We start from the raw sequence: 14,416 nt of genomic DNA on the forward strand, positions 1-14,416 counted from the left end.
AGAGGTACGATAAAGCTCATGGTTCAGGGAGAGTGACCTAGTGGCAACCAGTGAAGAGGCGGGGCCAGGAGCTTGGGCTCGACCCCTGCAACCTTAACTAGGTGAGTACAACTAAGTGAGTCCACACACACTGATCATAGGTGACTTCAACCACAAGGAATCGACTGGGAGAACCTGGAGTCACATGGGGGCCAGAAACGTGGAGAGCTAAGATGATGGAGATGGTACTGGAAAACCTTATGTACCAACATGTAAGGGACACTACCAGAGAGAGAGGAGAGGAAGAACCAGCAAGACTGGACCTAGTATTCACCTTGAGCAGAGCAGACACTGAGGACATCACATATGAGAGACCCTTCGGGGCCAGTGATCATGTGGTTCTGATCATCGAATGCATAGAGGGAAGCAGGAAGGGCAGGACGACTGAAGCCAAACTACAAGAGAGGGGAAAACACAGGCATGAGAAATTTCCTACACGGGGTTCAGTGGGACAGACAGTGGGACAAAGAACGGGCAGGGAAGACAGTAAACGAGATGATGGGATACGTGACAACACTATGCAAGGAAGCCGAGGAGAGGTTTGTACCCAAGGGTAACAGAAATAATGAGAAAGCCAGGATAAGCTCTTGGGTCATCCAAAGGTGTACAGAGGCAAAAGCCAAGTGTGCTAGAGAATGAAAGAAGTATAGAAGGCAAAGGACCCAGGAGAATAAGGAAAGAAGTCGTAGAGATAGAAATGAATATGCACAGGTAAGAAGGGAGGTTCAACGGCAATATGAGAATGACATAGCAGCGAAAGCTAAATCTGACCCGAAGCTGTTGTACAGCCACATCAGGAGGAAAACAACAGCCAAGGACCAGGTAATCAGGCTAAGGGAGGAAGGAAGAGGGATCACATGAAACGACCGAGAAGTATGTGAGGAACTCAACATGAGATTCAAAGAAGTGTTGGAGACAATACATACAACCGAGGAAGAAGTAAAGAGGCTTCTGAGTGAGCTAGACACCTCAAAGGCGATGGGGCCGGATAACATTTCTCCATGGGTCCTGAGAGAGGGAGCAGAGGCGCTATGTGTACCCCTAACAACAATATTCAACACATCTTTCGAAAGAGGAAGATTACCTGAGGTATGGAAGACAGCAAATGTAGTCCCAATTTTTAAAAAAGGAGACAGACAAGAAGCACTAAACTATAGACCAGTGTCACTTACATGTATAGTATGAATATCAAAATGGTATACAATACCGACAGGATGGTTGTTAAGACACATAGTCAACACTTAAGCAACTTTATTCCGAAGCGTTTCGCCTACACAGTAGGCTTCTTCAGTCGAGTACAGAAAGTAGGCAGGAGCAGTAGAGATGTGAAGACGATGTAATCAGTCCATCACCCTTAAAGTTGTAGATTTGAGGTTGTCAGTCCCTCAGCCTGGAGAAGTTCTGCTCCAAAGTCTGGAACTAACTGAAGATCAACAACAACAATATACTCTCAGGTAAGACCCGTACGGGTGAAAGGGGGAGGGGTGGACAGGGGAAGAATAGTGGGTGAGAGGATGTTTTAAGTTGTAGGAAAAGAGCCAGGGCTTAACCCAGCTGCGTAGCATTATGGGGCTTGGTTGTGGGTCTGGTTCTGGGCTTGGTTGAGCATCGGCAATGGCGCAGCGAAGGACTGGACTTGATCCGGCAATGATCCAGCAATGGAGGCAAAGGCGCAGTGGGGGGGGGCGGCGCCACGCCATCGCAGGTCACTCTGTTGTCTGCCTCTAGGTATGCAAGTGGCGGGGAGAGGAAGGTCTAAGGTTGGCGGGAAAGGAAAAAGACGTCGTTAAAGGTCCACACCTGCAGAGGGCAGGAAAGAGTTTAGAGGGAAGATTTATGTATAAAGAGGGAGTGGGTCAGGGTTGTAGAGAGATTGGAAAAGGTTTAGTGTTTTCAGGTCGCCTGATTATTTCGTCTAGGAAGGTTGTCCAGGTGTCTTGGTGAGTTTCGAGTCGGTCAATTTGTGTCACTGAGTTTCTTCCAGAATACGTTCAATGCCGGAGTGCCAGTCCTGATGTGGAGAGACTCGCTGGTGGCAAAGTCGTCCCACTTCACTCCTAGCACCCACCGCAGAGCACGATTCTGGATTCGTTGTAGCTTTAGGATGTTCGTTTTGGCAGCGAGTGACAAGCCGAGAGGTGTATAAGAGAGAAGGGGACGGATGAGAGCCTTATATAGATGGAGTTTGGTGTGTGGGTTTGCGCCTCTGAGCTTGTACAGTCGCCCTAGGGCAGAACTGGCCAAGGTTCTTTTAACATTTATGTGGGTGTGTAGTCTGAGTCTGGCGTCTAGGTTTACACCTAAGACTGTGGTGCTGTGAGTTCTGGGGATGGGTGTTCGTGTGGTAGTGGTTCTGAGGTAGACAGGTAGGGGCGGCCGTCCTTTGGGGAAGAAGTAGGTGATTTTGGATTTGGCGGCATTTGTTTTGATTCGCCACAGGATCTCCCATGCACTTATCCTGTCCACCTCACGTTGAGTTCTGAGTGAGAGGTATCTGTTGCGTTCGTGTGTGGTGAGTTGTGTGATGTCGTCAGCGTATGCCAGTGTGAGTGTGTTGTGGTGTGCAGGGTCGGGGATGTCATTTATGTAAAGGATGTACAAGGTGGGGGAGAGGACAGAGCCTTGGGGAACTCCAGCGTGCAGGGTGAAGTGGTCAGAGAGACAGTTCCTGAATTTTATTCTCATCATGCGGCCGTCAAGGAAGTTGCTGAGTAACTTTTTGACATTCAGGGGAAGGTCAAAATGATTACACAACTTGTACTTCAGCCCTGAGTGCCAGACCGTGTCGAAGGCTTTCTCCACGTCCTTAGCAACTAGGGCCGTTGCACAGCCTTGGGCCTCATTTATTCGAATGTAATTCAGGATAATGTTGAGAGCTGCCTGCGTAGAGCGGTGTTGGCGGAAGCCAAATTGTCGGTCAGTTAGTAGGTGGTTTGTCTCTAGGTGCGTCCTTAGTCTGTGATTTATAAGTCTTTCAAATGTCTTCCCAAGGGTCTCCAGTAGACTGATGGGTCTGTAGTTTCTTGGGTCAGTCGGGTCTTTGCCAGGTTTTGGGATGAGTGTGGCTATGGCAGATTTAAATAAGGAGGGGAAGTATCCGGAGGCGAGGCAGGCATTGTAGAGGTCTGTGAGTGCTGAGATGAGAGTCCGGTAGGTGTCGAAGTATGTGGTGGGATAGTCCTGAAGCTCCTGGGGCTCTGGGAGGAAGCTTCAGGATTAAGGCTTTGACTGAAGGGTGGGAGAAAGGGGTGTTTAGAATGTGGGTGGAGGTGAGAGAGGAGAGTTGTATAGTAGGGTCAGGTTGTGTCATGTGTCTGTGTGTGGATATCCAGTGTTCTAAGGCTTGAGTGTGTTGTTGTGCAGCAGGGTCAGGCGGGTGGGGGTGGAAGATGTTTTCCCATATGTCCTTGAAGGCTCGTGCTGCTTGTGTAGGGTCTGTGATGTTTATGTTGTTGTGTGTGATGTGCTGGAAATGTGTTGTTTTTGGGACTCCAGTGACTCTCCGGATGAAGGTCCAGAACTCCCTGGGGTCCTGTATGCGGTGTTTTTCAGCAGCCTGGACGAGGGCCAGCCAGTGCTTAGCGTGGTCCTCATCCAGGCTGCGGATGATGTTGTTCCGCAGGAAAGTGAGGTCTCTGCTGACAAAGGCAAATCTGTGGTGGTTGGAGGCAAAACGGTGTCTGTAGTAGAGGAGAAGGCGTTTTGTTCTCTCAGAAGGGCGGAAGGAGTATCTGACAGTGTGACATTTCTTTGGTATAGAGTGATCAGCAGCTTGTGTAATAGAGTCCTGGATGAGAGCAATCTGAGTGTCGATGTCTGAGGTGGGTCTGTTGTCAAAGTTATACGTGAGATTGGTGTTGTTTAGGTGTTGTTTGAAGGAGTCCCAGTTGGCTCTGGAGAATGAGGGACTTGGTCTGGAAGGAATGAGGATAGGGTTAGAGGAAATATGGAGGGTGATGGGGATGTGGTCTGAGCCTGAAAGGGGGCCTGGTGTGATGTAGTGGTGAAGGTAGAGGCTGGCTCTGTTTGTGATGATAATGTCAGGCTTGCCCTGGCCACGTGGGCCGAAGTAAGTGTTGAAGTGTGGGCCAAGGTGTATCAGGTGTTTAAGTGTGATTAGTCGCTGCAGCTGGTTTCCATGAGTGTTGGTGTATGTGTCGTGAAACTCTTTGTGTTTGGCGTTGAGATCAGCAAGAAGATAGACAGGAATATTTGTGTGATTAAAGAGAAGGGAGAGATCAGGAATGTTGATGTTGGAGTTGGGTCTGGCATATGTGGTATAGATGATAATAGGCCCATGAAGAGTGAAGACTTTGACAGCCATGCTGTGAGGACAGGTGAATGGGAGGTTTAGGAAGTCATGTCGGATAGTGCTGTTTACCATGATGGCAGTGCCATTGTAGGGATCAGCTCTAGATTGGCGGGTTGTGTAACCCCAGTGTCGGATTCGCTGGGTGTCTCGCGCACAGGTGCTGTTGAGAAGCAGCACGTCAGGGCGCTCAGTCTCAATGAATTCGGCCAGGATGTGCTTGTGCATGTTGTAGCTGCGTATGTTGAATTGTGTGACCTTAAAGGCCATGTTGTATATTGTTTGTGTGGGCAGTGTAGTGAGGTCTAGCTAGTTCATGTTTAGGTCCCATCCTGTTTGGACCATCTGCAGTAGTTTCTATGTTGTGGTATATTTCTGTTTTGCCGTGTCTACTGGTGGACTCTGCTGAAGGAGGGCGTGAGGGCTTGTGTGGTTTGTGAGTTTTTTCTGTGTTTTCACGTTCTGTATTGGTGTCTGTGTGTGTGTGTTGTTTATTGCCACTGTTCTTGTTTCTGGTGGGATAGCGGGAGTTGTGAGGAGGGATAGGATGGTTTGACCCCAAATTAAACTCATGGTGTCCAACGGGGAATGTGGGGGAAGAGTTGGAGTCAAGGGAGGGTGTGGTAGGTGCGGAAGATTCATTATCAGCTGATGTACAAGATGGAGAAGGTGTGATATGCTCAGACAGAGTGGGGGTTTCAGGGGGAGGGGGGGGGGCAGGGTGGGGGTTGCTGAGGTGGATGGGCAGGGAACATGTGGGCATGGAGGGACGGCTGGTGTTGCGTCCTGGCATGAGGGAGGGAAGGTGAGGTCTGTTGCTAGGCTAGAGGCAGCTCGGAGAAGGCTGGAGCACACGTCAGTGACGTTGTCTGGGCGAGGGGGGGGTAAGGAGAAGTCGGGGGGGAAATTAATTGCTGTTAGGCCATTAGCTGTGAGGAGGCCATTTAAAAGGTTTTGGAGGTTAGCTTCATAATATTTGGGAATCAGGACAGATAGATGTACAATTGTGGAGATCATGTTGTTTGTTGAATTGGTGTCTGTGTGTGAGGGTAATGAGGTGGCAGTTCCTCTGATAGTGCTAGCATAGGTGGGAGAGGTGGACAGGAGGGGGGGACCTGAGGGGTGGGGGGAGGGTGGGGGGTGGCTTGGGGTAGAGAAGGGAAATTGTTGGAAGAAAGGGTAGGTTGTGGTTGGGTAGAGAATGGATTGGGAGTGTTTGCAGCATTGTCGGCACGAATGCTGAGAGTGTAGTCTTTCCGTTTTTGGCATTGGAATGAGGTGGCAGGGTGAGGTTGTTGGCAGTTGGGGCATTTTAAAGGGTTGGAGCAGTTAATCCAGTAGTGGTCAGGGGAAGAGCATTTAGAGCATATTTGTTTCTTAGAGCAGTTATTTTTGTCGTGACCGTATTCATAGCATTTTAGGCATTGTATAATAGGAATGTAGTTTGGAGTGAAGAGGGCAGTTATAGGGATTAGGTACATCATGGCACGGATGCCATGTTGCAAGAGATGGGAAGCTTCCTCGGGAGTGGAGCAGCGAATTTTGAGTGTGTTAGAGTTTGGTGGTCTGTATATGTCCTCAACAGTTACGTCATTGTTGTTGGCAATGTCCTGTATTAAGTCAGTCCTGTCTTGTTGGTATGCAGTCAGTATAGCGAGTTCAACATGTTTTGCAACAACTGTGCTCCTGGCACGGTGCTCAGGGGTCCAGTTGATGGTAAAACCTGCATCTGAGAGTTTAGATCTGATAGGCTTTGAGCAGAAAGTTTTGTAGGAAGAAGGATCAAGACGAACCTTGAAGCCAGAGTAAAGGGCATTGGGAGATGTTGTGGAGAATGCTGGGGCAGTCAATGGTGGCTTTATCAGGTTTGGAATAGCTTAAGAGAAGGGAACAGTTCGCATTTTGGTGGGAGGCAGACATGGTCGGTAACAGGGCGACAACAGAAAATGCTATCTAGAATAAGGCTAGTGGCAGCGTCAAAAAACATAATAAATGGCCTGTCTACGATGAAACTCAGCAGGGCAAGTACATGTGTAGGTGACACACGTACTTGCCAGGCAATTACCTTAGTTTTCTGCAGAGACTGTCAATGGAGGCGTCAACAAAGCACTGAAATGTAGAGGAGAACTGTCGCTGATGGAGCACTGTGAATGCCCTGAGCGGCGAGGTGAGGCGGCCCAATATGAGTGTCGATCACGTGAACACGCTCAGCCCTGGTGTGGTTGCTTCAATCAGCCAATAGGAGTGCAGAGGGAGACTCCCAACCTCTTGGAAGGTTGCCAGCGACGCACAAATCCTTGTTGGTGAGATTGAAGACGTTGGTACAGCAATCTTGAGTTCAGCAGCAGGAGTGCCTGCCCTAAGGAAGGCAGCCAACGACGCACAGAATCCTGATGTTGAAGTCGAAGATGAAGGTCCAGGTACCACACAATTGTAAACAGCCTCTCCCAAAACACGGGGATCGCAAGGCACTGAGGTGTAGAGAGCAGCTGTGTCTGCACAGGGCGAGAGCTATGGTGTTACGTTGGTGTGTTGCTAGTAGGTTTTTTCTTTGCTGCTTCTTGTGTTTTCTTCACAATATCCTTTCGTGTAGGACATTTTGCTGCCAGTGTATGGTGGTCGTTACTTTTACAGTTTAAGCACGATGGTTGTGGTGGAGTAGCAATGGTGCAGGAACTGAAGGTGTGTCCCTCACTACCACATGTAGTGCAGAACTTCTTGTCTTTTACTGGACATGCTTTGGTGGTGTGATGGTAAGAATAACAGTTCCAGCAGTGTTGGATGTACTGATATCTTTCTGCTTCGATGTAGGTTGGACTGATGAAGTAGTAGTAAACAGCAAGACCTTCAGTCAGAGCAGTGGCAGCCATGTTTACGTCAGTGAAGGTGACCTTGAGCATGGACGATGCATTCGGGATTTTTGTGATGCTGTCAACAGTAGCCCAAGTATTTTGCGTCTCGATGGATGTCTTGAGTTCTGCAGGTGATTGAGACGTCAGAATCTTGTCTAGTTTTTTAAGGAATACTGATTTCCTGGCCTTGAGGGCAGGAGATGACATAACAGTAAACCCTTGAGCAGTAAGTGTAGTGGTGGCATCTGTAGTGAGTAGCTTCTCTGCTTCAGCATCATCGTGACACACAACAATGAATGCTTCTTTCAGAGACAAAATGGTGTTGAATTTAACTTTCAGTGTTCCTTGAACAACAGTTGCAAGAGCAATCTTCGTTGAATCATCAACGGTACCACTTGTTGGCTTGATCTTGACACGATTTGCGTAGCTCATCGTGCAAGTCAAGGTGAAGACAACGCTGGTAAAAGGTTCCCCTCCCCAACGGGGATCGTAGGGAGACTGAGTAAGTAAGGAGAGCTGCTATGACCTGCCAGGGCAAGAGTCAAGAGCAGAATCCGTCTGTGTGTGAAGATCAAGCGACAGCGTTGAGACTTAAATACTGTCGGAAAGAGAGGTGCAGAGTAGTAGTAGTGAGATTGTAGCCACTGATAGGTCATGTCCCTCTCAGAACAAACTCTTCTCACTTGAAGAAGTTGTCCAAGGTGTTTTTGTTCTGTACCAAGATGCCATTGTGTTGCAGTGTCTGACAGAGTGAATATCAAAATGGTATTCAATACCGACAGGATGGTTGTTAAGACACATAGGCAACACTTAAGCAACTTTATTCCGAAACGTTTCGCCTACACAGTAGGCTTCTTCAGTCGAGTACAGAAAGTAGGCAGGAGCAGTAGAGATGTGAAGACGATGTAATCAGTAATCAGTTGCTTAAGTGTTGCCTATGTGACTTAACAACCATCCTGTCGGTATTGTATACCATTTTGATATTCACTCTGTCAGACACTGCAACACAATGGCATCTTGGTACAGAACAAAAACACCTTGGACAACTTCTTCAAGTGAGAAGAGTTTGTTCTGAGAGGGACATGACCTATCAGTGGCTACAATCTCACTACTACTACTCTGCACCTCTCTTTCCGACAGTATTTAAGTCTCAACGCTGTCGCTTGATCTTCAGTTAGTTCCAGACTTTGGAACAGAACTTCTCCAGGCTGAGGGACTGACAACCTCAAATCTACGACTTTAAGGGTGATGGACTGATTACATCGTCTTCACATCTCTGCTGCTCCTGCCTACTTTCTGTACTCGACTGAAGAAGCCTACTGTGTAGGCGAAACGTTTCGGAATAAAGTTGCTTAAGTGGGGTGGCCCGGTGGCCTGGTGGCTAAAGCTCCCGCTTCACACACGGAGGGCCCGGGTTCGATTCCCGGCGGGTGGAAACATTTCGACACGTTTCCTTACACCTGTTGTCCTGTTCACCTAGCAGCAAACAGGTACCTGGGTGTTAGTCGACTGGTGTGGGTCGCATCCTGGGGGACAAGATTAAGGACCCCAATGGAAATAAGTTAGACAGTCCTCGATGACGCACTGACTTTCTTGGGTTATCCTGGGTGGCTAACCCTCCGGGGTTAAAAATCCGAACGAAATCTTATCTTATCTTATCTTGCCTATGTGTCTTAACAACCACATGTATAGTATGCAAAGTCATGGAGAAGATTATCAGGAGAAGAGTGGTGCAACGCCTAGAAAGAAATGAGCTTATCAACAACAGCTAACACGGTGTCAGGGACGGGAAATCCTGTGTCACAAACTTACTGGAGTTCTATGACAGGGTGACAGCAGTAAGACGAGAGAGAGAGGCGGGAACACTGCATTTTCTTGAACTGTAAGAAGGCGTTTGACAGAGTTCCACACAAGAGACTAGTGCAAAAGCTGGAGGACCAGAGTGGGGTTCCACAGGGGTCAGTCATAGGACCGGTGCTGTTTCTGGTGTCTGTAAACGACATGACAGAAGGAATAGACCCCGAACTATCCCTGTTTGCAGATGATGTGAAGTTGATGAGAAGAATTCAGTTGGACGAGGGAGGGCAGAAGTAAAAGGGATCTGGACAGGCTGCAGGCCTGGTCAGCAATTGGCTCCTGGAGTTCAACCCCACCAAGTACAAAGTCACGAAGATTGGGGAAAGACAAAGAACACCACAGACGGAGTACAGTCTAGGGGGAGCCAGAGACTACAAACCTCACTCAGGGAAAAAGATCTTGGGGTGAGTGTAACACCAGGCACATCTCTTGAGGTGCACATCAACCAAATAACTGCTGCAGCATATGGGCGCCTAGGAATCCTAAGAACAGCATTCCGCCATCTTAATAAGGAATCGTTCAGGACCCTGTACACTGTGTACGTTAGGCCCATATTGGAGTATGCGGCACCAGTTTAGAACCCACATCTAGCCAAGCACGTAAAGAAACTAGAGAAAGTGCAAAGGTTCTCAACAAGACTAGTCCCAGAGCTAAGAGGTATGTCCTACAAGGAGAGGTTAAGGGAAATCGACCTGACGACACTGGAGGACAGGAGAGATAGGGGGGATATGATAATGAATATAAAATACTGAGAGGAATTGACAAGGTGGACAGAGACAGAATGTTCCAGAGATGGGACACAGCAACAAAGAGACACAGTTGGAAGTTGAATACACAGATGAATCACAGGGATGTTTGGAAGCATTTCTTCAGTCACAGAGTAGTCAGGAAGTGGAATAGATTGGGATGCAATGTAGTGGAGGCAGGATCCAATCATAGCTTTAATCAGAGGTATGGTAAAGCTAATGGTGCAGGGAGAGTGACCCAGTAGCGGCTAGTGAAGAGGCGGGGCCAGGAGCTATGAATCGACCCCTGCAACCAAAACTAGGTGATTACAAACACACACACACACACACACACACACACACACACACACACACACACACACATACACACACAGACACACACACAGACACACACACACACACACACACACACACAGACACACAGACACACACACACACACACACCCACACACACACACACACACAGACACACACACAGACACACACACAGGCACACACAGACACACACACAGGCACACACAGACACACACACACACACACACACATACACACACACACACACACACATACACACACACATACACACACACACACACACACACACACACACATACACACACACATACACACACACACACACACACACACACACACATACACACACAGACACACACACATACACACACACACACACACACACACACACACACAGACACACAGACACACACACACACACACACCCACACACACACACACACACAGACACACACACAGACACACACACAGGCACACACAGACACACACACAGGCACACACAGACACACACACACACACACACACATACACACACACACACACACACATACACACACACATACACACACACACACACACACACACACATACACACACACATACACACACACACACACACACACACACACACACACACACACACACACACACACACACACACACACACACACACACACACACACACATACACACACACACACACACACACACACATACACACACACATACACACACACACACACACACACATACACACACACACACACACACACACACACATACACACACACATACACACACACACACACACACACACACACACATACACACACACATACACACACACACACACACACACACACACACACACACACACACACACACACACACACACACACACACACACACACACACAAAATAAATTCTATGAAAACTTTAACAATGTTCGTATATTTTTGTTATTGATGTTAAATTTTCTTTATAATTTAATTTTTTTTTTATTTCTGATGAGTACTAACATTAAATAATACTCACACTGGAGAAGACAGTGACAACGATGTAGTCGGTAAAAGTAGTTGAATCTGACAACACTGGAGGACAGAAAAACCAGATGAAATACGATAATAAAAAAAAACACATTCAGAGGAATTGATGAGGTAGACAGAGACGGGCCGTGTGAGAGGCGAGAAATAGGTAATCGGGGGTAAGAAAGTTAAAAATACAAATGAGCCACAGGAATATCAGGAAGCACTCTTTCTGCCTCAGAGTGGCCTGGAAAAGGAATGATCTCGATGGAGAAGTGGTGGAGGCACGCTCCATCCATAGTTTTAAGAGCAGGTACGATAGGACCTATAAACCTAAGGAGTCAAGTTGTTATTATGCAGTGTGCAGCATTATTTCTTAATTCAATAGTTTACTGCAGCACACTGTATAACAGTTTTCAAGCGACAAATTGAGAGATAGGGCCAGGAGCTAGGACTCGACCTTTGTTACCATACATAGTACATATACCCAAGTACGCCAATATATCAAGACAATGAGAGATTTCTCCCGAGTGTTTAGCTTGCCTTTTATCATCATAGGTCATGAAGAGGGAAAGGTACAAGAGCACCGTTGTGACGCCGCCCACCACAACCACTACAGTCATCCGCTCCACTCGCATCTCGGAAATCTGCAGAGAGTAAGGTATGAATTGTTATACTACTGGCAGGGATATAAAGGGGAATATACTGGGAGTCTTCGTAGCATTTAATTATAATAAAGAGTATATAGATGGACAGGAGCAGATAAGTTTAGTAACCTGACCACTTGGATTTGGGGATTGTGATGAATAAATAATTGATTTAATGTGGAAGAGTGAAAACGTGTTAATATTCACTTTTACCTCCCTTTTCCCTACATTTTTTTTATTTTATAGGGCCGCCTTTAAGCTCTCCGGCGCAGATATTATAAACAAGACAGAATCTAGAGCGTGTGAAGAGTTTATTACTACATCATGTTTTACTATGTAGAGTTCTCTAACATGACTTATAAAGTAACATTCATTTAACCGAAGAATGTAAATTCAATGTTGTGAAAATAAGTCTAATAATTACTAAAATATATCGTATTTCATTGATGTTAAATAATACTAACTAAATTTAGACTAACCTAAGACAGGCTGGGGCATGATTATGCTAAAATATATTACCTTTTTCTTAGTACAGACTTACGACCTTTACTGAGCAAAGGTCCCGAGATCAGGTAAGGTAAGATTCGTCAGGAAACAGAACAATCGAAGGTTTCGAGACCAAGGATACGAGTGTGGCTTGTCTAACTGAAGTCTTCTGAGTATTCTGCCAAGTACTTCTGTTATTATAAACATTAGTATTCAAGTCCCTTAGTTATATTTCCTCAGTCTCAGGAAATCATAACTATATAAAATACTGAAATTTTGGCTTTACTTACTAAACGATAAAGGCCATAATTATTTTTTTATTATTCCCTCATATATTATCCTGACTAACTCCAATCAATATTAATTTACTAGAACTTAATAGCTATGACACTTAAGTTATCCATTGGTCATAAGAGGAGTCTCATTCTTCGTGGGTAAGACTGATTGATACTTAAGTGGAAGACCCTTAATGAAATCTGCCATTTAAGTTAACAAAACCCTAGGAGAGCTTTCAAACATTAAAGTTGCTTATACTGAGGGACTTCAGGAAGTTTTGAAGTTCGTTGGCGTTTACACTTTACGATCTATTATGATCAAGTGTATAAGCAGTCAAGTGTTATAAACCCTTCAATTTAAAGGAGATAATATAAGAACGTACCGTTTCAGAAGACACTGAGTTGATGAAGTCACTGCTCTCCCCACTGCTATCTCACTCTCTCTAAAATATTTCCTGACTGGTTACCTTTGTACCTCATACAGAACTGCACTCACAGTGTTGCCAGGTCTCGCGAAGAAATTATCTCATGGGAACCCACTAGTATTTAAATTTTCAACTTTGAAAAATTAGTATTTATAATATATATATATATATATATATATATATATATATATATATATATATGTGTGTGTGTGTGTGTGTGTGTGTGTGTGTGTGTGTGTGTGTGTGTGTGTGTGTGTGTGTGTGTGTGTGTGTGTGTGTGTGTCGTGCCGAATAGGCATAACTTGCGATCTTGGCTTAAATAGCAACGCTCATCTTGCCATATAGAACAAGTGAAAATTTGTGTATGCAATAATTTCGCCAAAATCATTCTGAACCTAACGAAAAAAAATATTTGATTGTGTTTGTGTAGTACTAAATTACTGTAAACGTATTTAAAATACATTTTGTTGGGTTAGGCTAAAATAAATTGTTCTTGTTATAGTAAGGTTAGGTAAGTTTTCTAAGATTGTTTTGGTGCAAAATTAAAAATTTCTACATTAACATTAATGAAAAAAATATATCTTTAAACGTATAAGAGAAAATTTCAGAAAGGACTAAATTTTAAATGAGTTCTTGCTAATTGACCAGTTTTACATATTCGGCACGACATATATATATATATATATATATATATATATATATATATATATATATATATATATATATATATATATATATATATATATATATATATATATATATATATATATATGTATATGTCGTGCCGAATATATAAAACTTGCTTTTTTAGCTTAAATAGCAACGCTCATCTAGCCATATAAGATAAACGAAAATTTGTGTTTGTAATAATATCGCAAAAATCATCCTGAACCTAACGAAATAAATATATCTCACTGTGTTTGTTTAGTATTAAATTACTGTAAACGTATCAAATATATATTTAGTTGGGTTAGGCTAAAATAAATTGCGCTTGTTATAATAAGGTTAGGTAAGTTTTCTAAGATTCTTTTGGTGGAAAGTTACAAATTTTTACATTAACATTAACGAAAACAATATATATTTAAACGTATAAGAGAAAATTTTTGAAAGGACCTAATTTTAAATGAGTTCTTGCTAACTGACCAGTTTTACCTATTAGGCACGATAATATATATATATATATATATATATATATATATATATATATATATATATATATATATATATATATATATATATATATATATATATATATATATATATATATGTATATATATATATATATATATATATATATATATATATATATATATATATATATATATATATTATATATTATATATATATAAATATATATATATATATATATATATATATATATATATATATATATATATATATATATATATATATATATATATATATATATATATATATATA

General features: G+C 44.0%; 1 protein-coding gene across 2 annotated transcripts in view; it reads right to left on the bottom strand.

Moving 5' to 3' along the window:
* Positions 1-13,026, bottom strand: part of LOC128694011 (alpha-(1,6)-fucosyltransferase) — a 68,090-nt gene extending 55,064 nt beyond the window's left edge. The window contains exons 1-2 of one of the 2 annotated variants that reach the window (XM_070090885.1): positions 12,935-13,026; positions 11,687-11,790 (exon numbers count right to left, since the gene is read on the bottom strand). In XM_070090885.1, coding sequence (XP_069946986.1) covers positions 11,687-11,781 — 95 coding nt within the window. In that variant the 5' untranslated portion in view covers positions 11,782-11,790; positions 12,935-13,026. Of the gene's footprint in view, positions 1-6,413; positions 6,857-11,686; positions 11,791-12,934 lie in introns of those variants that run through there. The other variant, XM_070090886.1, reaches the window with a different exon arrangement.
* Positions 13,027-14,416: the final 1,390 nt, after the last annotated feature.

Source organism: Cherax quadricarinatus, chromosome 33, assembly GCF_038502225.1.
Source record: "Cherax quadricarinatus isolate ZL_2023a chromosome 33, ASM3850222v1, whole genome shotgun sequence".
Taxonomy (NCBI): domain Eukaryota; kingdom Metazoa; phylum Arthropoda; class Malacostraca; order Decapoda; family Parastacidae; genus Cherax; species Cherax quadricarinatus.